Below are 26112 nucleotides of genomic sequence, written 5' to 3'. Positions count from 1 at the left end.
TTTAGGAGAATTAATAGGGTTAATTCCATGTACTATGTAGAAATTACTGAATGTGAAAATTCTATAGAAATCAAATTATCTCCAAAGAAAGTGACTACCACAAAGGTGAGAATGAATCCAGGGGAATACAACAATGATACGTAGGGCACCAGAGGTGAAGTTAATGTGTCAGTGGATGAGGATTATGGGAACGAGAGCGAACATGAGTTTGACTAGGAAATTAAGTAACCATGGAAAAATTTACCTGTTGTGAATTACTATGATTATGGAAGAGTAAATGTAAAATTGTGTGTATGTTCTTTGAATGAACATATGGGGGATTGTTATGGAAATTTTACATTTAGATATGTTTCTTTAGCTTTTATATGGGTACAACTTTTATTAACGTTGAAGATGTATTGTTTACTCATGAGAATTTAAAGGAATATAATCATATAAGCAAAAGGCACATTATTAAAGATATAAAACTAAGTTTTTATAAATGTATGAGTTAGAACAAGCTTGCAGGAACAATATGTTCTAAGAAGAACTAAGTAGCAAGTGACCTTTTGTACTCCAAGTATGAAGAAAATATGTGTGTGTGCAGCTTTGTTCGAACTAAAGATAGGCAATAGGTGTGAAAAGAGCAGGGGCTGAGAGAGAGGGGGTTTTTGGGCAGACAAGGCATTGTTCTGTTCAGATAGAATTTATGATTAGACGAGATCTTGAACACGGACGTATACAGACGTTTCCTTTTAAGGTAAACGAGACAAATCTTTATGACAAATGCAACCCACTCAGGATATGTTGGGGGTATATAACCTTGGCGAAAGGGACTAGCCTTCGCCTTCTCATGTCAGATGCTCTCTGCGTGAGAATGCCATGGGCCTTCTCATATCAGACGTTCTCTGTATGTGAATGCCAATTTCTTGCAAGAAATAAACTTTTGATACTTTGACTTTTCGAAGATTCCACTTGTCTGTTTTTCCTCCTCACTTTTCAAATAGAATAATTTCCACAACAAGTGTCCCTTTAACACCTCATTATACGGTGCCTGCTGTCTTTCGGTCCCCCCTGGGGACTGTTATGCCAACCCTGCCACCTTTTGTGTTTGGGGGCACAACGGTCTCCGGTGAGCACATATCTCAAGGTCCACCCAGAAACGTAGTGGTGCTGGGATGCCCGTCCCCTCCAAGGAGGGTCCCAGAGCAGTCAGTTCGGTCATTCCCTGCCGGTTCTCCGTTACATGGCTACATCCCGTTTTGCGTTTTGAAGCACGAATCAAATGTTTTGGATGAGTTACATTTTACAGACATGCAATAGAGTTCTGATGTTCCGGCAAAGAAGTTGTGACAATTGAACTTACGGTTTTGAGCATGTTAATACGGTTTCAAAAAAATGTGCCAAAGTGAAGGAGAAAAACTGTAAATGCAAGAGTATGCAGTTAAAAAGTTACTTATGCATCAAAAACCTAACATATTCTCTTTGCCACTGAGTGTGTGTGGGAGATGTTTGACTCATACATCAAGAGAGCATTGGAGTTCACTGAACTTTGTTTTTGAAAAATAAAAACATGTTTGTAGAGGCATGAAATTACGTTGTTTACACTTTAATGACTCACCGGCACATTCTGGGTTATCCTCATCAAAATTCACAGCAAAATCATGAGAAACCTAAAGAGAGTAGAAAAGTAAACCTAGTTTATTGCCAAAATCTCAATGATCAGTGACAGTGATAGCAGAGTTACTGCTTTTAGAAACAAAACGCTTCGTTCAAAAGGCATGGAGAAAAAGACTAAATCGATTTAAAATTTGAACCCTGCATTAGATTATGATATTAGAGTCCATATGATGTACTGGAAGAACTACAACATTTAATTTCTTTATTTTATTCATAAGTTTTCAAGGTTCATTTATATTCAGAGTCATTGCAGCCAACGAATGGGATAAGACCATGCATAAAACATGGAGCTTCCCTGTGGCTCAAACAAAATGCATTCTTAAGAGTCACATCCAACCATGCTGCGGCCATGACCCCTGATTGTAACATGGCAACCAATCAGATGACCTGATTTTGAGTGATTGGCATAGATTAGCAGGAATGATGAGGTGATTATTGTAAAAGGGCATCAGCAGTTCATGAATTATTCAGAAATCTCCTGTCAGGTAACAGCGAGGGATTTAGAGCACTCTGGTTTCCCCAACGATTTATTGTATTGTATGGGAATCTCCTTGCAGTCTTAAAATCAGGTTACAAATTCAGTCTATTAAATTTCCAGTCAATGAATGAATAAGTTTGGTTTTAAAATGATATAACTCAAATACTTTTTGAAGGGGATTACTAAATTAAATATAATTTGATCTTAAATGTAAATTTAAAAAACTCTTTTCAACTTCTTACTATGTAACAATTCGAACATTCAAATGAAAACTAGAATCACAGTAAGAAAGCAAAGTTATTTTTAAATACCAAAAAGTCCTCCAAAATTGTACCTAGTTCCATGTAAAAATTGTTTTCACTTAAAGGGATAGTTCAGCCAAAACAAATTTACATTCTGTCATAATTTACCCACCCTCAGGTTGTCACAATCCTGTATGAATTTCTCTCTTCTGCTGAACACAAAAGATGTCCTAATACCTGTTGATACTACAACAATGCAAAGTATATGCTCTTAACCTTGCAGTTGTTCACATATCATGTAAGACTCAATTTCTCCATTTCTTTGCACAAAACTCTCCAGAAAGTGCCATTTAATGGTTTATTTTTAAAAAAAAATTCCTGGACTTCAAAAAAAAAACACATACCCCCAGACCCCCCTAGGGAGAACACCCCCACATAATAAATACCAATTTAACCCCTGACTGTTAGGTTACCCATATTCTTCAAAATACCTTGTTTTGTGTTCAGCAGAAGAAAGAAATTCATATAGGTTTGGGACAACTTGAGGGTGAGTAAATTACAGAATTAAATTTTAGGGTGAAATATCCCTTTAAAGCATAAGAAAACTCTTATTTATTTATTTTTCCTTTTCTTTTTCTTTTTTACTCATAAAAATAATGAACTTACTTTGAAGTCTGGTGGGATTTGGGCTCCAAAGCCAAAAGCGGGAAACATTTTGTCGCTGGAAACAGATCAGAAGGAGGGAGGATTAATGAGCGTGCATTGAGCCCAAGAGATGAGCAATGAGGTGAGCAAGGATGTGACATTGTGAGGGGTCAAATATAATTGACTCCAAGCTTAAGTGACATCTTGGGTGAGAGAGTGATTGAAGTGTAGAAACACAATCCTTGACATGACAGCTTTGCATACTACAGGCGCTGGCAGTCATAAGACTAAATGCTTGATTGATTGATGTAATGTATAATTGATTGATTAATGGTTTGAACGTTAGGTTAATAGCCTGTATTGAGAAAATAACTGGTGTAAACATTTCATGAGAAAGTAGAGTAATAGTAGATTTAATTTGGTCAAATTCAAGGATTGGCTGTTTGCCTGACTGGTTGCATGATTTATTAGCTGATTTATTGGTTGACTGACTGACTGATTGAGGGATTGAGTGGTGGGTTACCTATCGTAGTCCTGGCAGATCTCCCCAACAGCGATCAGCGCTTTGAGGTACTCATTGGGCTGATAAGGGTGGATGTAGTGGAGGGAGCAGCTGTTTCGAGGGTCGCCATTTGAGGCGGTGAAATCAATCGCCACCTGCAGAACAACAACACTTAAACAACACTTAAAAGGATAGTTCACCAAAAATGCAAATGTGGTCATTCAGTTAAACACAAAAAGAAAATTTGTTACTCTACTGGTTGCTTTTTTCAATCCAATTACAATAACCAAATCCTCAAAAATAGATCCATAAATTCTGTATAGGATCTTATCATGTAAGTCATACGATAGCTGTGTGTAATGAACACACTGAAATGTAATTATTCACTGATAACCCTCCAGAACTTTAATTTGAACTCAAGAGCCAAACAAGTCTGATTTGTGAACAAATCATTCAGCATGGTTTTGTAAACTGACTACAATTAATTAAAATCAAAATAATTTATTCATGAATCGGACATTGCATCTATTCATGTAATTGCATGGAAAATTGTGACAATAACAGAGTCAATGATTTACATTACAAGAATGAGTGCAAGTAGCGCACAACGAAGGAGAAATCAGAATCGCAGTCTTTAATAAGTCCACCCAGGGGAAAGACAGAAGAAACAGGCAAATACATCCACTTAACGTTGACCTAAAACAAATAGACAAGATCGGACAAAAAAAACTGAACTTATACTAGAACAAATGAGGAAGCTAAATGAGATAATTAACTAACAACAGGTGAACTGAATGAGAACGAAACAAACATGAAAACTAGGTATGATCCTTACACCTATATATTGACTACACTGCAGAAATGCTTTTCTTACTTAGTATTTTTCCAGTCCAAATATCTAAAAATTATTACTAGATGCATTTACTAGAAGAGTAAAAATAACATAAGATATTATGTCTTGTTTTCAGGGGGAATTAATTAAAATTAAGTGAGTTGTTGCTTAAAAAAAGCTACATTATCTGCCAATGGGGTAAGAAATATAATCTGAATTAAGATTATTTTTCTTACCGCATTGGCAGAAAACTGTGCTTTTTTTAAAGCAAAAACAGAAAACAAGACATAATATCTTATGGCATTTTACTACTTTAGTACATGCTTCTTGATTTTCTTGATTTTTTTTAAACATTTGGACTGGAAACAAGACAAAAATACTTTGTATTTAGCATTTTTGCAGTGTATATGTGGAGTTTAGTTTGAGCTTAAGATGACATTAAGATAAACAAAAGTGGGGGGAAATCCTTCCAAAAGCCATCCAAAACCACTTACTGTGAACTGAATCTGACAACCTCCCATGATGTAATCCAGGAAAGAGTGCATCTTTATGATCTGAAATAGAGATAAAATAATAATGATTAAACTGATAGTTCTGGTCCTGGATTCTGATCGGTTAACAGATCATTCCTGTTGTATATAAAAACTGTTTTCCTCATGTGGACCAACAAATTATTTATTCCAATTTTGATACCACAGCTAAAAGCCTAACTAATATAAATTTTAAACATTAATAAAGACAAGTAGTTTCAGGTAGAGACAATACTTTTGAAAACAATAATCAAAAGTAAAATAACACTGGATAGTCTTTACAATATAAATTAAACAGATGAATTAAGTTACAAAAGTTATTCAGTCAAAAGCAGTGAATGATTTTTTTCTTTGTCCTTTGTTGTTTGATTAACATAAACACAGACAGCAGCAGAAATAGGCTTTCACTTTAAGACCGAATGCATGGATCCAATACACTGATAGACATCTTTCTCTACTTTTTATGTTCACTTAAGCCATAACCAACTATGTTTAGGATAGAGACGGACATTTTTATTTTGTGTGAATTTGTCCGGTGTCTGACACGCAGCTTTCTGAGTGAGCACTTCGGATGTTTGTGCACACAAAACTTTCCACACAGCCTGCAAGTAAAGAATTGAGTTCCTTCTTGCATCTTGCGTCTAAATATTTAAATTGCCATGGTTTAAACTCTTGTAGATGTAGCGCTGACCAGTCAACTGTCCAGAGCGTCGTTCATGTTTGTTAATGTTCACAACATTGCATTTTTAGAATTCATTAAAATATTATCGACCAACTGGCCTTCGACACTGTTTCATATACTCACCAACACCGATTTTTACTCGTATTTGGCGCTTGGCGAGTGTTCATTTTTTGGCCCAGCTCACACATATGTTTTCTAACAAGCTATTAAAATTCATATATACTTGTACAATTATATGAACTTGAGCTTTGCTTTTTAAAATTTAAACAAAATATTTCATTCATTTTTTTCACAAAATTTTGTTTTAGATCCAAGAATAATTGGTTGTTAAAAACTCCTTTATCTAACGCTAAATAAAAACAAAAATGATTACATAAAACCTTTATTATAAGATTGTGAAAATTACTCACCTTGCACAGGGTAAGAACTACCATTCCAGAATTTCTGTAGTTCTTCTTCTTCACTTGGTACTTAGGATTAATACACTCCCACTGGATCTGTCAGAAACATGTGACAGTAAAACAACACTACAGGACTATGCCACTCATTCAACTCTGCACTAAACTCCATTGAGCCACATGATAGATTGCCTGGGCTTGCAAGTCTTTCATCTGGTCTGAGGTGTGTTTGCAATATATCTGTATGAGAGGAAGATGCCCATAGCCTGAGAGACACATTGACAGACGGATGTCTTTAAGAATCAGTATAACATAGTGTCTGCAGTTGAGCTTTCAGAAAATATGAGAGTGATTGGCTGTAAGCTAGCAGTGCTGGCAAGACTTTCACAAGCATGTCGGTGTTAATAAGTCACCTTTTGGCCAAGATCAGTTGGTAGTTTCTCTTGTGATAATGCCTGTCAGGAAAAAAAAAAAGAGAGATATTTCTATCCCAGCCAAACAGTTCTTCATTTAATTTACATTTCTAGTGTGAATACAATAGCTCAGAGAAAATCTAGTGATGCAAACAATCCAAAGATCTCGGATCCATGAGTTATTTAAAATGATCGATCCAAGCACAATTATCTCAGCCTGTTCTAAAGCTCTCAAATCAGGTCTTCTCACTAAAGAGCATGCGAGACCTTTTCTTCCACCCCTAGAGACTGAAAGCATCAGAGTTTCCCGCTGAAAACGAAGCACCTGTTTGTGAACCCCGCTAGCAGTGCAATCAGCATGCTGGCGGAAGAGGTATTCCACTGATTAACAAATGCAACCAGAAGCGTATGTTGAAGCCTGTCGACTTTGCTCCTCTGAGCATTCAAGGGGATGACTGTGAATATGAAGTTAATGGAATTTAAAGCCACACATTAACTACTAATCAGCACAGCCGGTAATAGATTTCAAATGAGAGAAGCGACGGAGCAGAGTAAGTGTGTGTGTGTGTGTGTGTTTTATACTATCAGGTGGTATAGTGGATTGACTCCAGTATAGAATTATCTAGTTATGGTGTTTGGATTTAATTATATAGTACCTGTTAAAATGTCTGGAAACATAAAAAAAAGAAGAAGTTTCTTATGCTCACCAAGGTTTAGTCAAATGAGGGAAAACTGATATTTTGCTTAAAGGTGGGGTATGTGATTTGCAAAACGGCCGGCAGATTTTGAAAATACACAACTCAAATGGTCCTACCTTCTTTCCTTTGACTCCACCCATTCAAAGAACATGGACATGGATGGGGGGAGGGGGGGATGGTACGACCGTTTGATTGATGCACTTACTGTCCAATGATTCTAGGTGGTCTTGGAAATGATTGGCTGGAGTTTTTCGAGTCCTGCCTGTTCCACAGATGATTAAATTGCTTAATTTTTATTTCAGTGCTTCTAACTCTGGCTGTAAGTGGGTTAGGAATAGGATTTTAAGTGATTTTGAAAAAAATGGCCAAAAAAGAGAATTACATACCCCACCTTTAAGTACTCTAAAAGAGAACAAAAAGATAAATAGTTTTTTTTATTTTCTCAAACTAAGTGCAAAGACTAAGTGCCTGTGCAAAGCTTGCTGTCATGCCAGGGTGTTGCTAAGATGTTCAGAGTGTTCTGTTGCTATGCAGTTACTAGGGTGTTATGGTTGGTTGGCAGTGTGTTGCTATGTTGTTGTTAGCCCATTGCTATGCAGTTGCTAAGCTGTTCTGGGGTGCGTTTCCCGAAAGCATAGTTAGCCAACTATGGTCGCAAGTTCCGTCGTTCGTTACATAATTCAACGATTTGGCGTTTCCTGAAATCATAGTTCCAACGAACATTTGCAAACAGCATTGCAAACATACGTGGTTGGAACTAAATGGCATATGTATTTAATTAGATCATGCTCTTGGGGCACAATAACCAACCTAACATTCAGTACATTCTATGTCTTTCATTCCAGAATTATGAGGTGGTTAGTTTCTCCAACGATCCATCGTACTATGATCAGTGAGTTACATCGTTGTATAGGAAACGCACCCCTGGTTGAATGTCAAGATGTTGCTAAGGTGTTCAAAGTGGTTGTTAACATGTTGCTATGCTGTTGCTAGGTGTTCAGGTTGGTTTACAGAATGTAGCTATGTGGTTGTTACTTACCTTATTGCTATGCAGTTGCTAGTGTGTTCTGGTTGGTTGCCAGAGTGTTGCTATGTGGTTGCTATGGTGTTCAGAGAGGTTGTTAGCCCATTGCTATACAGTTGCTAAGTTTACATTGGTTGCCAGAGTGTTGCTATGTGGTTGTTGAGGTGTTCAGAGGGTATTAGGAGTTGTTGTACGTTTTGCTAAGTGTTCAGAGTGGTAGTCTGTAGATATGCAGTTGCTTTTGTATGCAGGGTGTTCTAGTGCTTAGCATTGAGGCTCAAAGGTTCAATTTCGGCTTCATCAGACCACAGAATCTGGTTCTTTGAATTTCTACAGCCTTTCACATGCCCATGGGCAAGCTCCAGTCTAGATGATGTGATATGAGTTTTTATTAATGAAGGATTTCTTCTTTGCACATATCCATAAGCTGGAGTTATGAAGAATGCATGCTATTGCTCAGTTCCATGTGCTTCAGGGTATATTCAGTGCTTTAAAAATGTTATAATATCCTTGCCCCCCACCCTCCCCCATCCAAGTGTCTTGAATCCTGGTAGTGTTTCCGTGCTAATACAATGGGGATACTCATATAAACAGGCATAATTCTAAATAATTATATGAAACAGTTCAAAAGTCATGTTATTTGTATATGTTGAACAATTGTATTTTGGAAGAAGGGTCGTTTTGTGACTGTGTGTGTATGTTTATTACCTGCTTCCCTTCCATGGCTGACTTCATCTCCTTGAAGGTGGTTTGAAATTCTCCTATGAAGTCATGTTTGCCATTAGAATCCCAGTCCCATACTGTACACTACAACAAGAAAAAAAGTGTAAAAAAGCTGATCACATAGAATTGACAAAATACATCATGTTTATGATACAGCTGAGCTGAGTTGATTCAAATATAACTGCTTTTTAAAACACAGAAACCATCATTACATGCTGATCCACATGTTTTATGGGGTAAATAAATAAAACCTTTGTGCATGAAGGTGTGCAACGTCAGTCCCTAGAGAACTGTGATAAATATCCTGTGCTGAGTAGTTTCCTATAACAGTACCAAAAGGTCACACACACACACACACACACACACGCACACAGCACGCACACACACACAAACACACACACACACACACACACACACACACACACACACACACACACACACACACACACACACACACACACACACACACACACACACAACACACAAAAACGTATCCAATATTCTTCTTATGATGCGATATTAAAAATTTAAATACTGAATTAGGCCTACGTTTGTTCTTCTTACCCAACTGGCAATTTGTTTTTTCTTGTTTAAAGCAAAATGTAGTGAGATTGATAAAATAAAAATAAAATATTTATAACTAATAATTATTAAGTCTTACTATCCAATCTTTTTATTTCTAGATATTTTATTGAAAAAAATACTGGGGGAAAAAATGGTTGTGTGTAGTGTTTGAATAAGAAAAATATATAGACATTACGGGGATAGGGAAAGTCATCAGATGCACAAGAGTTAAATTATATCTGAAGATCTACTAGGATTATGAAGGAATAAAAGTAAAACACAGTTCAGCTACAATGCAAACTATGAGAATTTCAGCTTTTAACCTCCACAAACCTTCTCATATGCATTAATTTGAAAACATTTGTTTTAATAGAGTTGCTTCTCAGAAATGATAGATTGTACAGACTGTAAAATGCAAACTAAGTAAAAAGTGTGTCCAAGAACTAAACGCTGAGATAATTAATAACATCACAAATGCAGCCAAAATGAAAACAGCATCAGCTTTTCTTGCTACAGTGACACTGAAATGTCACAGTTCATTTAGAATATCTTTTTTCCAGTCTGTGCTGAATCTGGAACAAGCTGAAGACTCTAAAGTTTCAAGATCTACAATAAAGGATTGCGAAAGTGTACAGACAGATACAGGCCAACGGCAACAGGTCATCTTGTTATCATAACACTTCTTGAATTTTAATATCCTTTTTCATGTTGTTGGTTTATATAACAGCCATGCCTGTACGCTGTGTATATGTGTCATTGTGAGTGTTGGTGTGTGGCAGGAGTGGCAGGAAGACAGCACACTGTAGCAATGCTGTTAATGAATCATTGATGCCGGGACATAAGCGGGTGGTAATCAAAATTTGAAGGCCATTTAAAATATTAATACAGAGATGCTGTGGTTGACTTTTCAGCTGAAGAAGCGAGAACCAGCAATAACTCAACATGCAAAACTCACACCTGCACCTCTTCTCAATATAAAGTTTGAAAACATCCTCAAAAGACAGATGAAGCGATTGTGTGTTTCATTTTCCCTGGGCTCCAGACTTAACTAAACTAAACTAAACTAAACTAACATACAATAAAATAAAATATATGTATAAAGTTAATAAAATAAAATATTAGTCTGCAGTATTAGTCTAAAATAAAAAAAAAATTAGTTTAGAGCATATTATTAATTGAGGTTACACTATTATTTTAAGGTGTCATTGTTACAGTGTAATTATATATTTAAGTACTGAGTAAAATTAATGAACAACATGTATAGGGTAAGGGTAGGATTAAGGTTTGGTTAAGGTTTAGTTGCATTTAATTATGCATAATTTACTGTTATTACTATAGTAACTACATATAACATAATATAACAAGGACACTGTAATATAAAGTGTTACCTTAAAATAAAGTGTTACCTTAATTGATTCCAAATGTACAAGTAAAACAATTTTTTTTAATCGATCACAGCTCTAACAACATAATACAGTAACAGTCTACAGTGAGGAAAACGCATACAGACTAGATTTTAAATTTTCAAACTTTTTGTTGCCTTTGGGCCCTTACATCAATATTTGTCAAAGATTTAATAAAGTGCTTAAATGATAAATGACTGCCAAAATCTGCACAAAAAAAGGAAAAAACAGCAGAGTGATTGTGAGCATGTTTCAACATAACATGCCGCATTAACATTAACTGTCTGTCTTATAAATCTATTGATAACTCTCATAACATGAATAAAACGTAACTGCATGGCTCCGTAACTCAGTGAATCTGAATTCAAAATGTGTTTTCACTGCAGAGGACTGCATTGCTGTCTGTGGTGCGTTGAGTGTAAAGAAGTCATGAATATTAAACAAACCAGTTAATGTTTATTCAGGGACATGTCCCCTAAAATAACTTTTTTTTCCCATCTGTCTGAATACATGTCCTTAACTGTTCAATATCACCTACACTTTTTTGGACTCAAATCAACAATGTTTGAGTATTAGAATGAATATTTATTTTTACCAACTTTAAGTGAACATGTTGCACAACTGCTCATTCAGCCACTTGATATAATTGCCAAAGACTTAATTCAAAAGTTTCCAAGCATTTAAAGTATTAGTTAATTTGCTGTAAGTGGTGGTTAGTTTCATATAAAGCTGAGAGCAGCAAAGTGCCAACGTGGAGCTGATCAAGGGATGTAGTCCTCAAATAAACATATTGAGTCATCAGCTCTTAATTTTGCTATCTCTGTCTTTTTCTTGGCCTGTATCTTTTACTTTCTCTAAAATGTCTCCTGTGCAGTATGTGAACATTTTAGAAAGGCTTTAGTTTCAAACAGCTTTTGTCTCAGTGTGGAATCTCTGTGTGGTGCGGCAGACTAAATCTCATCTAAAGTCCGCTATGAGAATACAAAGAGAACCATCTTTAGAGCCAGATTATTTCAATACAGCTCTCCTAACCCCACTTCTGCATCGGCATACCAATGAGTATCGTACACCTGCAGTGCTGACTCTGAGGTCTGAATAAGTGTATGTGACAGAGAGAGAAAGAGAAGAGAGGGAATGTTTGCTTATTTACTCATGAAAACTCCCCAGTTTGGAGCATTCATGAGTTAATAAGCAAATTAAACGTATCAGGTTACGACTGTAACCATAGTTCCCTGAGAAGGGAACAAGATGCTGCATCGATGCCGCTTTGGGAATGCCTCGGCGCGATTGCGTCTGAAGCACATGTGTCAACTAGTCCAATGGTGAGAGGAAACGTCAGGGGCGGGTGACGTCACGACCAGGAAAGAATAAAAGCACATCTGGAATAACTGCCGCTAGCTTCATTTACCCGAAGCAAGTCGATCACAGGGATGTGGGAAGTATGGCGGGGCGACACAGCTTCTCGTTCCCTTTTCAGGGAACTATGGTTACAGTCGTGAGCCGAGACATTCCCTTTCGAGGGAACTTGTTCATGGCGCTTTGGGAACGATCAAACCAAACGCCGTACTTGCAAGTGCCTGTCCGTGTGAAACTGTGGCAGAACTAAGACATAAGCACCTGAGAACCTGGGGCAGCTTCCAAGTCCAGGCTATAGAACCTTACGAATGTGAGTGGGAAAGACCAACCCACCGCAACACAAAACTCTTGAAGGGAAACACCTGAAATTAAGGCCTTGTAGGACGGCATACTTTCTGGTAGGGATGCACCGAATGTTCGGCAACCAAAATTATTTGGCTGAAAATATATAAAAAAGCACTTTCAGTGTTCGGGAGAATTTTTATCGAACAATGACGCGTTCAAATGGCAACTATAGCATATAGAGTGAGAGGCAGCGGCGCGCAGCTCACGCTTGATTAATCCAGCAAACATGTCGTCAGTGCGGAAGTAGAAAGTAGAAAGACGCAAAATGGCCATTTGCAGACACTGTTCTGCTGAATTGTTGAGGGGTGCATCTGCAAAAACTTAGGCTACAGCACTATTTAGTGTAATTCAAGTCAGCGCGGAGATCAAGTCAGAGTGTGTTTAACGAGAATCTTCAAAAAGAATTTCAAGTTATAAATTATGCGCAGTAAGTTGTGAAAAAATAACTCTAATGTTGTATCGGGCTGAATGATGCGCACCAGAAGCGCTTTTTCAGACAGCGCGCAATCCCGAATTCACTTCTCTTTGCGTCTGAATGGTGAAATACTGACACACAGATGTCAGTCAAACTGCCCATCATGTGGAGTATCTCACGTAAACACAGTCGGTTATGGCTTAACCGCTCGGTGAAAACCGGATATGTGTGATATTACCGAGATCCAAGCATTTGGTCTTAAAATGACAGCAGCCTTAAATAACTGTCATTATAATGTTAATCAAACAACAAAAGATGCACTTTTTTTGTTGTAGGCATACAAACGTTACATTCTTTCAGCAGTTATAGGCCTAATATAAGCTCAAATAAAAATATTATTAGTTTAACCATTTATTTATTTTAAGTTATTTTGTGCTTTTTTGGTATAATGTCTGATGGAATGTAAGCAAAATGTTAATTGTTATATAAATATTTTTAAATGCTCAATGTTAAATACATATTTTTAAATTAGTTTTGTAATTGATTTTTTTCTTTGAAAAGCAAGAGAAAATAGTAAAAAGCACATGACCGTGTTCGGTATTCAGCCTTCGGCCAAGTGTTTCATTATATTCGGTTTCAGCTTCGGCCAAGAATTTTCATTTCGGTGCATCCCTACTTTCTGGTAGAGTGAGCTTTGATAGTCAAAGGTGAAGGCTAACCAGAGACCTCATAAGACTATCCACTTGCTGACTGTCTGCTTTTTCTTAAACCTTTAGGCAATCCAAAACAGACAAACAGCTGATCATATTTCCTCCACAGGGCAGCTCTGTGGACATATCCAGTGCTCTTACTGGATGGAGAAGGTTCAGTTTTCCTGGTCCTGATCTCTGAAAGGAGGAGGGCAGAAGCTTGCAAAACAATAGGCCGTGCTCTGTTGGTCGGCACCTTAGGGACATAGCCCGGTTTAGGATAAAGGAATGCCTTGACCATCCCCGGTGCGAACTCAAGGCAAGTGGGGGATACCAATGAAACCAGTGCAGCAAAAATAGACTCGGCGCCAAAACCCCCGCTTCACTGCTGCTCACGCGACGCTCCTGCTCCCGGTGTGAATGCACTCATTGATTAACATGCATGCCGGAAAAAAAATATGCGCTGATCACGCACCGCTTACTCTTGTGGTGTGAAACGGTCGTAATTCAAGAGGTTTCCTATATGTGCGTTCCGTGTGCATGTGTGATGCTGATGTTGCGCGATGTAAGCATGCGGCGCCTGAGTGCATTTGACCGGCAAATGTCAGACTGACCGGCCGGACGCTGGTAATATATATTAACTTATAAATAAAATTATTAATTATTAAGTATTTTAAAATAGAAACCATTATTTTAAATTGTAATAATTTTTTTTCTGTATTTTTGATCAAATAATTTCAGACTTGATGCGCATAAGGGACTTAAATACTAATGTGTGTGCAAATTTTTGACCAGTAGACCTGTACTATTATACTATTGCTGCAAAATTATAAAAAAATTAAAATAATAAAGTCCTTTCATGTCACCATGTTGTTGTCAGCCTACACTTCACATATTAGACCTGTAGGCCTGGGCTTCATTTAACAAACTATGATAGTTTCATCAAATGGTAAACGGTGTATCAATATAGAGTACACGTGACTTGAATACTACTTACCATTAATGCTACTTTTGGTGCTGGTTTTGTGCAGTGCTTTGTAGTCAAATAACATCCATTGTTTCAACGACGCAGATTCAAATCACTTCATGAATGTAAATTCGTCTGTCCATGTTATTTTCAAACTATTTATTTATAAATGACCAGAATATAACCGCTCCACTTCACATTGTTCAATGAAATTTTAACTTGTTGTGCCAGATGACGATTGGTCTGTGTATTATACATGACAAACAGGCTTCAATGAATTATGTAATATTTTAATATGTGATATGTGGATTTTTAAATGAATCGACACACTACCTTTTATTATTGAAAAAAAAAAGTTTAAAGATTGTTTTGTTTATTTTTTTCCTGCCGTTGAGCTATATACTCACTGAAAGAACCATATTTGGCTCGAGAGCATCGGCTCCCGAGCAGACTGTGGGATACCTACGTTTACACTAGTGCATTGTCATTTTAAAACTCATAACTTTTGCTACGGTTATGCCTGCCATCCACACACTACTCCGGAGTTTTAGACCCTCGAAAATGGAGACTGACCCCTTCAGTCAAGCCCGAAGCAAGACACAGGCAACTTGATGCAAGTGACGCAACCCATAGCAACACGTTATAGCAACGACACCTCACAGAATGACTCACAGAAACGTAAAAATAAACGTGAATTTAGGCTACTTTTGATTACATTTGAAATAGGGCAGGGGCTCGAGCACCCAAAGACAGTCTCTGAAACTGTTTCACAGTGAGTGACTGGCCTAGCTTTATCTTTTTTACGACTTCAAAGTCAACATTTTGAACTTGAACCTCTTGACTGAATGATTCAGTAGACAACGATCTAATATAGGATGCAACTCCCCATCCTTCTTTGGAACAATGAAGCAATGGCTGTAAAACCCTGATTCTCTGTCAGGTGGAGGAACCCGCTCTATAGCTTCCTTTGCTGCGTCTGTAAGCTCCGTATAGCTTTCTGTTTTTGGAGCACTGGATGAGCAACTGGTCCAAAACGCAGCAGCTCAAGTTCTTACCAGAACCAGGAAGTATGACCGTATTAGCCCGGTTCTGTCAACACTGCATTGGCTCCCTATAAACATTGTATACATTTTACAGTTTTTTCCAACTGCTTACACACGTTTTCAAAATTATGTCACTTTTTTTCAAAACTCTACACACAATTCCCAAAACTGCACACACAAAATGCAAAATGCCTCACATCTCCTTCAAAATGTAACACTGCATTCAAAATGCCATAAACACATCTGAATGAAGCATTTGCATCAAATGGCAAAACACTTCTTTCATAATAGTACATTTTTAAAGCTCTTTGGTCTTGGCTTATATCTACATTTCAATACAATGTTTTACAGTGAAAGTAATCTACTGAGAGGGGTAACAAGTACACTGTAAACACCAATGCAATGTAGAAACAGAAAATATTTATCAGACCAAACATTACTGTTGTATACAGTAGCATACAACAAAACCATAAACAAATGTAAACCAAAAGTATATTCTTTAGAATACAGTAAAGAACACAATTGTGTGTGTGGGGTCTCTGTTCATTGTTGGCATCCATTGTTCAAAACAGGTCATCTGACCTTTGACCTACTTATAGGCATATACAATAGTAAAGCAGTGATTGGTTAGTGATCAGCAATTACTGTAGTGTTTGCACATGTGAGGAGTGTATGTGTGGCCTGGTGAATAAGTGTAGCATTTTGATTGGTTGTGTTTAGAAAAGGAAAGCAAGTCACTTCCTGTAAGATTTTTGTGTTTTAGGTAGAGGATTGTGTGTAGTGTTTTGAAAAAAGTGTTTTATGCAATTGAAAACAAGACTGAGAAATAGCTTATGGTTTTGGAGATTTGGTGTGTAGTTTTGCACTTTGAGTGGGCGGTTTCAAAAATCGTGTGACATGAAAAGATTTTGTGTGTAAGCAGTTGGAAAAAACTGTAAGCAATTGTGCACATGTGAGGAGTGTGTGTGTGACCTGGTGAATAAGTGTAGCATCCTATTTAGCACCAAAACTTTGGAACAGTCTTCCTAACATTGTCCAGGTTGCAGACACACTCTGTCATTTCAAATCTAGACTAAAAACACATCTCTTTGGCCTAGCATACACAACACATTATAGACTTCTATAATTCAATGTTAGGCTGCATAGATTAGATCAGCCGGAACCGGGAACACTTCCCGTAAATCCTGATGTACTTGTTATATCATAAGAAGGATGGTGTCTGCGCTAATATTAGTCTCTCTGTTTATCCTGAGGTTTACCGCAGTCCGCTGGATCCAGGCCCTATCCGGATCTGATGAAGGACCAGCGCCCAGACATGACAACAACACAGTCCTAAAGTGCCAACTAGTCTCTCCCCTGTGAAGGCCTCCTTCCCTTTACCTCTGTACAGATAAAACGTTGTCAGGATAATTCCGGTTCACGTGGCTATGCGGAAGGCGAAGCGATAACAAAATCTGTATTATACATTTTTTCAAGGCTTGTACCTTGGAACCTATTTCATGGTTTGTGTTCTCGAGCCACCAGGCACTGTTTTGTGCGGGTGGGTGGCCGGATCGCATTTAGGGTTTTCTGTTAGAACGGTGTCGTGTTCGCGGCGCCTAAGTTGATAACTAATGATCATTGCGACGGAAGTGAATCAATCAAAACAAACTTTAGCTGGACAAATTATCTTTTGTTATCTTTAAATTATCAAATTATCTTATCATCTGTAAAGCCAAAACAATATCTGTTACACTGTAAAAAAAAAAAATTACATCCCCAAGTCAAAATTTTCTAGTGACTGGTAACATCTAAATTTTTCAATTAGTCTGACATATTATTTCTCATTGAGCCAATTGCAACAATTAGCCTAATTCAATTAATTTTACAGAATTTCACTTGGGCCAATTAAAAAATTTAGATGTGACAAGTCACTAGAATATTTTGACTTGGAGAGGTTAAATTTTTTTTACAGTGTACTTTTATTTCCTATTACAGTTTTTCCAATTGCCAACACACTAAAATTACATGGACAGCACAATTATTTAAACTGACACACTCAAGTCTTCAAAAGTCTAAACACATTTTTTGCTTTACACACATTTTGCAATTCAAAATGGCACTTTTTAAATGCACTGAACACAGGTCTCTGCATAACACACAACAATCTGACATAAAGCCACATGTTTGCCATTCAAAACACTGCCATTCAAAATGACACTACATGAGCTAATTGGCCAATACATGTGCCAGCTGGCCAAACACCTCAATGGTTAATTGTTTACACTTCAATCAGGATGTAAGCACTATGAAAAGACCACAGGTGAGCATCTTTTTTTTACAACAACAATGGAAGATGTTGCAGAGAGAGAGAGAGAGAGAGAGAGAGAGAGAGAGGAAGAGGAGGAGGAAGAGGGAGGGTCAGAATGAGAGGGGGTGGAAGAGTGAGAGGTAGGGGTAGAGCAGGTAGAGGAGTTCATGGCCAAAGAAGACAACAACTTTCAAATGAAATCAGAGCAACCTTAGTAGATCATGTCATCAACCATGGCCTGACAATGCGAGAGGCTGGACAGAGAGTGCAGCCAAACTTGAGCTGTTTTACTGTCGCCTCTGTCATCCGGACATTTAGACTGGAGAACAGGTATGTAACCAAAATGTCTTGTAGTTTTGGTCCATGTCATAGTGTATCAGTTGGGTGACACCTGTTTACTTAGTGTATGACATCCTGTACAATGTACTCTACTGTGGGGAAAAAATCTTTAGGCTGCATTGTCCAAGCCCTATATTTTTGTTTTTCTAAAGGACTGAGAGACGAAACCATGGTGGAGGAATGGGCCAAATGTGCACCGGGGTACAGAAAGCTGGCATTGTAAACTTGTTTTTGGAAAATAATGAAATCAGATTACGAGAAATTCAAAGCCACATCATCCAAGACAACACCATATTCAACAACATTCAACGAGTCAGTCTGTCCACATTGGCTCGCATTCTCAAGCGAAACCAAATCAGAATGAAACAACTTTATAAGGTGCCGTTTGAGAGAAACTCTCAAAGAAACAAAGAGGTCAGACGAGCATATGTGGAAAGTACAATATTGACTGCAGTACACTACACGCAACATTGTTTCCCAGTGTACTGGATAACACCATATTGACTGATTTTTGTTCTTTGTTTTCAGGGAGTACTGAAAATGGATGCTCATGCAATCCCACATGAGTTCATCTTTATAGATGAGGCATGTTTCAACCTAGCAAAGACCAGAAGAAGGGGGAGAAACATCATTGGCCACAGAGCCATTATAGATGTTCCTGGCCAACGTGGAAACATCACAATGTGCGCTGCCATCTCCAGTATGCATGGTGTCCTCCACCGTCATGCCAACCTTGGACCATACAACACAGCCCATATTCTCACATTTCTGGACAGACTTCACAACATTCTTATACCACCAGAGCGTATGAATGATGCAGACCATCAAAGAAACCGGTATGGGACAACGTGAGCTTTCATCGTGCAGCCCCAGTCCAAAACTGGTTTGCTGACCACCCAACATTTCTCATGCAATACCTCCCACCATACTCACCATTTCTGAACCCCATAGAAGAGTTCTTTTCGGCATGGCGGTGGAAGGTATACGACCGGCAGCCCTTTGTGCGCATGCCTCTTGTGCAGGCCATGGAAGAGGCATGTGATGAGATTGATGTGGGTGCGATTCAGGGATGGATAAGGCACTCAAGGTGCTTCTTCCCTCGATGTCTGGCAAGGGAATATATTGTCTGTGATGTTGACGAGGTGTTGTGGCCAGACCCAGCTGTGCGGCAAGATGCTGCCTAATTATGTTTCTTGCCTTTTTTTTTACTGTAATATATTTTTTCTGAAATTTTCTTTTTCAGTTTACTGTTTTTTGTCAGAATATTTTTGTTCAGTCCCATGTAAATATATCTGTTGTGCATATGTTGCACTGACTTGTTTACTGTAGTGAAAAAAAAAAGAAAAAAAATATTTCAACAGCATGTGTGTGTATCTGCAAATATTTCTGTGCATGTGAACAATTTGATAAAATTTTTAGTATTATGGCAAAGCATACTAAAGATGAAGGTGCTTTTCATTATGCCCAACAGGCAACAGTGTGTAGTTGGTTAAACAAAAATCGGGTAATATGAATGAAGTGAGTGCCATTTTGTGCAAAAGTTTGATTTTGATAATGCTAGGTGTAGTTTCGGTTGCAGTGCTTCATTTTGCAGGATATATGAGGTATTTTGCAGTTTGGGTGTGTGGTTTTGTGAATTGTGTTAAGTATTTTGATAAAACCAGACTAGTTTGCAAAATTGTGTGTTAGCAATTGGAAAAAAAACTGTATCACTGTAAAGCTGCTTTGAAACAATCTGTATTGCTAAAAGCACTATATAAATGAAGGTGACTTGACTTGACATGCTTTTCATTTTCAAGTTTTTTACTGTTACGTTTTTGACTTTTGCAGTTGGGTCACTGTATTTTCACAGTATGCAAGTGCTGAATATACAGACATTCAATACTATACAATAATCAGTACAATACTATATTTGCAGGGCATAAAGTATACAATATATTCACCTTACGAGGGGGTTCACATTACTAAGTTGTCATTAATATACTTTTTTACGTAATTGCAGAATTTGTTTACTTTGTTACAATATACCTTTTTTTCTGTATCTGCATGCTTTGGATTCTGTGTTCTCCATTTTTTTTTATGTAGTTTCTAATGAATGATCTGTAGTGTTTATATATTGACTGATGTGTGTATGATCTGAAAGCATTGTTTGATTTTGAGCACAGATAAAATGGCTTTGAGTCAATTGTTTGATTTTGCCAGAAGAGTCAGAGGTTCTCTGAATGTAGTTTGAAGATTTGGTTTTGTGTTTAAGGTTTTGAGAAAGTGGGTGATGGTTCCTAGAAATGTGTTTAGCAATTCAGAAAAACTGTAATGCTGTGGTTTGAACCTTTCAATCCCCTTTCATACATTATAAAAACCTAGAGCTTGACACGCTAGGTTTGTTCAATACAATTTTGGAGTATTAAAAGTGTGCTTTCAGTATGGAAGCTGTGTTTTAATTAGAATAAATATTTGATATATACCGGTAAATGCATATACTGTATATATGAACATAAAAAAATAAAAAATAATAATATATTTATCTAAATATATAGATTTTTATTTTAATATTTAATCTCACAATTACACTACTGTTTAAAAGTCTGGGGTAGGTACGTTTTTTAAATGTTTTTTTTAATAAAAATCGTTTATGCTCACCTTGAGCTTACATTTATAAAGAGCTTTTCTGGGTACTCAAAGTGCTTTACATATGGAAGGGGGAATCTCCTCAACCACCACCAATGTGCAGCATCCACCTGGATGATGCGACGACAGCCATATTGTACCAGAACACCCACCACACACCTGGCCTCACTAACACCTCTTCCAGCAGCAACCTAGTTTTCCCAGGAGGTCTCCTATACTAACCAGGCTCAACCCTGCTTAGCTTCTGTGGGCAACCTGTCCTGGGCTACAGGGTGATAGCTGCCTTCTAAAAAAACAATTGATACAATTTAAAATAAATGTTTTTTATTTTAATATATTTGAAAATGTAATTTCTTTCTTTGATGGCAAAGCTGGATTTTCAGTAACTATTAATAGAGTCTTTGGGTCACATGATCGTTCAGTAAAAAAAAAAATGACTCCAAACTTTTGACCAATAAAAACATTTAATTTCCTGTTATTTACAGAAATATTAACATTAATTTAGACATGCTCAGAACAAACATAAAACAAGCACAACCAAACTATATGAAGGTTCTTCACATTAGCATGTTTAAACACGCCTCATTTTAATATATCCTGTTCACTTAATGACTTAAAATAGTCAAAAATATATGTTGCAGAATGCTGAACACATTTACAATTTATTATTGATTCAATTCATATAGAGGTCTATGTTTTGGATGAATATTTTGGCAGGGCACTGCACCACCTGCCCTTACAGATGAGCCATGGCTGATTTTGAGTCTAATCTCACTTTCTGATCCCAAATCAATCGTGTCTGGTGAATAACACAGCTTCTTGCTCTCCATAGAGCCCTAAAGTGTTATTTTATACAACTGGGCCGAGGGACAGAAAGTTCTCAAACCCAGAAGGACAGTATGGGCTTGAATGGACTAAAGGGCATTAACATCAATTTCTGTCACTGGTTCCACTATGTCTGCTCCTCTCAGCCAACTGTCAGGACCCTCCGAACAGCCGGGCTCCATTTACCCGCTCAATAATTAGTTCACTATGAAAGATGTCAGCTGCAATGGTGAGGAAGAATGGATAGGACTGCCATTACATAAATCTGCCAAGATGATTCTAATCTAATGTGACCAAATGGTCACGCTGAGACCAGAATAAAGAGCAAAAAAAAAAAAAAAAAAAATACACTGACATAAAAGCCTTGTATAGAGTGTGTTTATCTTTCGATGAGATGATTCACTGCTTTATGTCAGAAATATCTCAAATAGCATGTCTAGTTATCATAACAGTATGCATAATAATGAAATAAATGATTAGTGGATCTAGTCGAAACAGCTGTCCTACCTTTAACTCCCGCTCTTGGTCTCCACTGCAGAGTGTGTTTAAAGAAACTTTGAATGATTTCCAGACAGGACTTAGATTGTTCATAATGGTCTGCGAATAGAAAAATACAGAGATCAGGTAATACATGTACACTATATATCTTAAATAAGTATTTAACATGCATATTTGCAGATGCATGTGTCTTTCTATCAATCTCACTTCTGTTCTGTGCACCAGTGATGCCGTTCCATCATCATTCACTCTGAAGATTTCCAGAAATGGATCCGACTTGCTAAAAAAGTCCTAAACAAACAAAGAATCAAACTCATTCTTATTTTTAAGGTTAATGTAACATCTGCAAATATTAAATAAGTGTTCTAGAAGCCTTTCATTAATTTTGCAATTTTATTCGGTGCCACTAGAAGCACAGAAATGACACTTGGGCTTTAATGAATTTTGGATTTATTCATACATCAATCCCAGGCACATTTATTGTGTAATGAATGGCCTGTCCTGACTTTCTCCTATTTAGAGTCTACATTGGATTGCACATACTTTCTTGTTTTTGAATGGTCCACTGTGTATCTAGACTTGTCGTCGTTTTGTGGCACATTAAAAAGGGCAGTATATTTTAATAAATTAGCAGATGATGCATTGGTCCATTTGAATTTTGGCTTTTCATAAACCATTGGGATAAAACGACAGTATGAAGACCAACATTATCTGATTGTTTCTCAATATTGTTGTAAAGTGCTTGTTGAGCTATTACAGAGATCACACCTTGTCATCCAGTTTCTTGGCACTGAAGGCGAGCTCCACGTAGTCATCATTCCCAGACAGCTCTTCAGCTGTGACCTGTGATTTCAAAGAAGTCATAGTTCAGATTATGACGAAAGAGCACAAATTTTCAGTGTAAAATAATTGGGGGGAAATGTCTATTCTTACTGTAATAGATGATTTGCCAGATGTGTTTCCTTGCTTAACTAAAGCTTTGGACAGTTTTCTCTGTGATACAATCTATGAAGGAAAAGGAGAGGACATGAGGCAAGCAGATACACTTATACAGAAAACCAGACCGTAAACAAATTATGAACTCACTCTAAGAAACGTCTGTAAAAATAAGGGCCAAACATTTTCCATATTGATTTTTCACAGGTGCTTTAACTGTATTTTGAATTACACATTTACACTACAATCACCAACAAGAAGGCTATTTATCCACATACTTTATAGATAGTAACATTAAATAGTAATGTAAGTATAGTAAGCAGGACAACTCAGATTTAATAAGAATGTGCACTTAACTCAGACCACTTAACCAATAAGAAATATTGGAAACAAAATTCGGTTACCTTTTATTTTAAGTTGATGTAGTTACATTGTACTTACTCAAGTACTGATTAATAATAATTAACTACATGTATACTTACTATAGAGTTACGGTTAGGGTTTGGTTTAGGGTTAGTTACTTATAATTATGCATAATTTACTGTTATTACTATAGTAAGTACATATAGTAACATGTAACTATGTCACTTTAAATAAAAGTATTACCAAAAACTCTTCTAAAATGTATCTTGTTTAGCATGTTCAACTCACAAAAAGGTATTTTTAAACCATCTAATATATATACTACTTGTCAACTGTAAGTGGTTAGAACTAATGGCAAAAATTGTTTTACAATATATAGCATATCACTTTAACTGGAAGAAACAAAAGAAGTGTCTGTTATTACCATCCAAATCCTGTAGTTTCTTGTCCTCACATGAACTCTTTTTTTACTCAAGTCCTCTTTACCCTCTTATGTTCCTTAATATACCACTGGTTGTAGTCTTGTTTTATGATAGACTAGATAAAAAGAGTTTGGAGTAATAATCCATCTGCCCACCAGGCACCTTCACGCGCTTGTCAGCTCTCTGCTACCCTTTTGAATCCACACAATCCCTCTCATGTACTCATCCTCTCTCTCACGCACCCGTTCCATTCACAAGCTTTCATCTTCCCTACTGTGCTTCAGTTAAGTGTGCACTCTGCCGCTCCTTCATGCATTCACCTGTCCAAGCGTACACTCCATGGCACCCAGGAAGTCAGCCTCTTTGAGTCCATTATGGTTGCTACTGATGTCATGGAGCTCAAAACGGAGGCGCTGCACTTCCTCAAAATAGTAGTCCACTGTGAAGACTTTGGAGAAAACCGGACTGATGCTGCTGCGAATAACCTCTGTCCGATCCACCTGGAACCAATCAGAAGATGGCAAATGTCACACTCCAGCTCTGGTGTTTTGATTTAATACAAATTTCAGGCATTTAGGTCAGAGCTTTTTACAAAAAATATTCCGCTCTGGGATCAATGAAGTCCTACAGGCGCTTTCAGTCATATCTAAAGTCAATGGATGTTAGCTGAACAGGGCCACAGTACTTAAAGTGCAAAAGAGGTTATTGTACTTAGTCCAAATTGAATTTGTTACAGGCTATTATGATAGGGGACATTATGACTATAACAAATTGCTTAAAATTCTATTATACTTAATCCCATGTATGTGCCATCAACAATGAAGTGTTTTTTCCATGTATAGTTTCATTGTCTTGTTCTGTTTACTTTCTAGTCCTTTAGACTTTTCCTTGTCACGGTTTTCGTTTAAAAACATTAAAAAAAAATCTTACTGACCCTCAACTAAACTTTTGAATAGTAGTATATGTTCTAATTGTAGGCCTATTTAATTCTAAATGTATAATAAATAAATACATTTTACATAAAAGACAATAAAACTGTCAGGAGACGAAGGAGTCAGGACCCAAAAGTCTTTATTAGACCCAAAAACTGAGAAATTGTAAGAAATACTAACAACTAAATCTGACTAACACCAGACCACGGGTAAACTAAAGGCTGATTTATACTTCTGCGTCGGACCTACGCCGGAGCCTCTACGATGTAGGCAGTGCGTTGGTTTTCGTTTATACTTCTGCGTCGTTGTCCGCTTTGACGCGCAATTACACATGCAGAGGGAGCGTGTGAAAAACGAGGGAGGGGTTCTAGCAAACCAATCACAGCGCTTTGGTCCGCGTAGAATTGACGCGTTGTTACATTTTTGGAGAGGTGCACGTCAGGGTACGCCGAAGAGTACGCACGATACACACGTAGCTACGGCGTGAGTTTGACGCAGAAGTATAATGAGGCCTTAAGACGGAGGGTATAAATACCTGAACAAAGTACTACAATCAATGTGTAACCATAGCAACAGATCAGAAGGGAACAGAATGAACAGAACCAATTAGCAATGACAACAAAACAAGAACTGAACAGGAATAACTAAATCAAACAGAATACAAAAATGAATAAAACAAACTCAGAATATGACAAAAACCTACATTAAGATTTTGTTGTTGTTGCATTGTGATATTATTTCCAGGACAATTAAGCACATTTATCTTTCAATCTATCAGTTCTCATTTCTTGTAATGCATCCATTTCTCTTTGACTACTCCCATTATAATAAAAAAAAAATTATTGTAATGTACAGCTTTCTTAAATTAAAATAAGCGTACATTAAAGCTGCAGTCCGTAGCTTTTCCTCTTTGTCGCCATCTCTGTTTGAAATCTGCAATTGCAGTCATTCGCAGAATTATCAACTTTACGTGAGTTGTGCCTCGACACGGCACTGCGCGGATGAACACAATGTTTTGAGGAGAATGTGCGGCTGTCCGTCACCGTGGTGTGGATACTGTCATTCAAAATCACAGATTATAGGCTACTTTTTGGAAGTACGACCAACATAAGAGTTTTCACCGGAAATGTCATCTGAACAAGTAACATCCACTTTTGTTCTGACCAACTAAGGGGAAAAAAGCATTGCAGTAAATCGCGCTGATTAAATCTAACGATCGCTTATCATATCACGTAAAACCGCGCAAATACTTTGTTCTCAAATTGTAATGT

General features: G+C 37.3%; 1 protein-coding gene across 2 annotated transcripts in view; it reads right to left on the bottom strand.

The window, feature by feature from the left end:
- Positions 1 to 26112, bottom strand: part of cpne4b (copine IVb) — a 54033-nt gene that overhangs the window by 16509 nt on the left and 11412 nt on the right. For both annotated transcript variants that reach the window (XM_079590031.1, XM_079590032.1), the window contains 12 exons: positions 24230 to 24409; positions 23122 to 23193; positions 22957 to 23031; positions 22396 to 22479; positions 22198 to 22287; positions 8812 to 8910; positions 6382 to 6423; positions 5981 to 6067; positions 4853 to 4912; positions 3548 to 3681; positions 3046 to 3100; positions 1601 to 1652 (listed from right to left, as the gene is read on the bottom strand). In XM_079590031.1, the coding sequence (XP_079446157.1) occupies positions 1601 to 1652; positions 3046 to 3100; positions 3548 to 3681; positions 4853 to 4912; positions 5981 to 6067; positions 6382 to 6423; positions 8812 to 8910; positions 22198 to 22287; positions 22396 to 22479; positions 22957 to 23031; positions 23122 to 23193; positions 24230 to 24409 (1030 nt within the window). The remainder of the gene's footprint in view (positions 1 to 1600; positions 1653 to 3045; positions 3101 to 3547; positions 3682 to 4852; positions 4913 to 5980; positions 6068 to 6381; positions 6424 to 8811; positions 8911 to 22197; positions 22288 to 22395; positions 22480 to 22956; positions 23032 to 23121; positions 23194 to 24229; positions 24410 to 26112) is intronic.

This window comes from Phoxinus phoxinus, assembly GCF_949152265.1.
Source record: "Phoxinus phoxinus genome assembly, chromosome: 19".
Lineage (NCBI taxonomy): Eukaryota > Metazoa > Chordata > Actinopteri > Cypriniformes > Leuciscidae > Phoxinus > Phoxinus phoxinus.
Note: the sequence above shows the minus strand (reverse complement) of the source record. Positions and strands in the feature narration are given on the sequence as shown.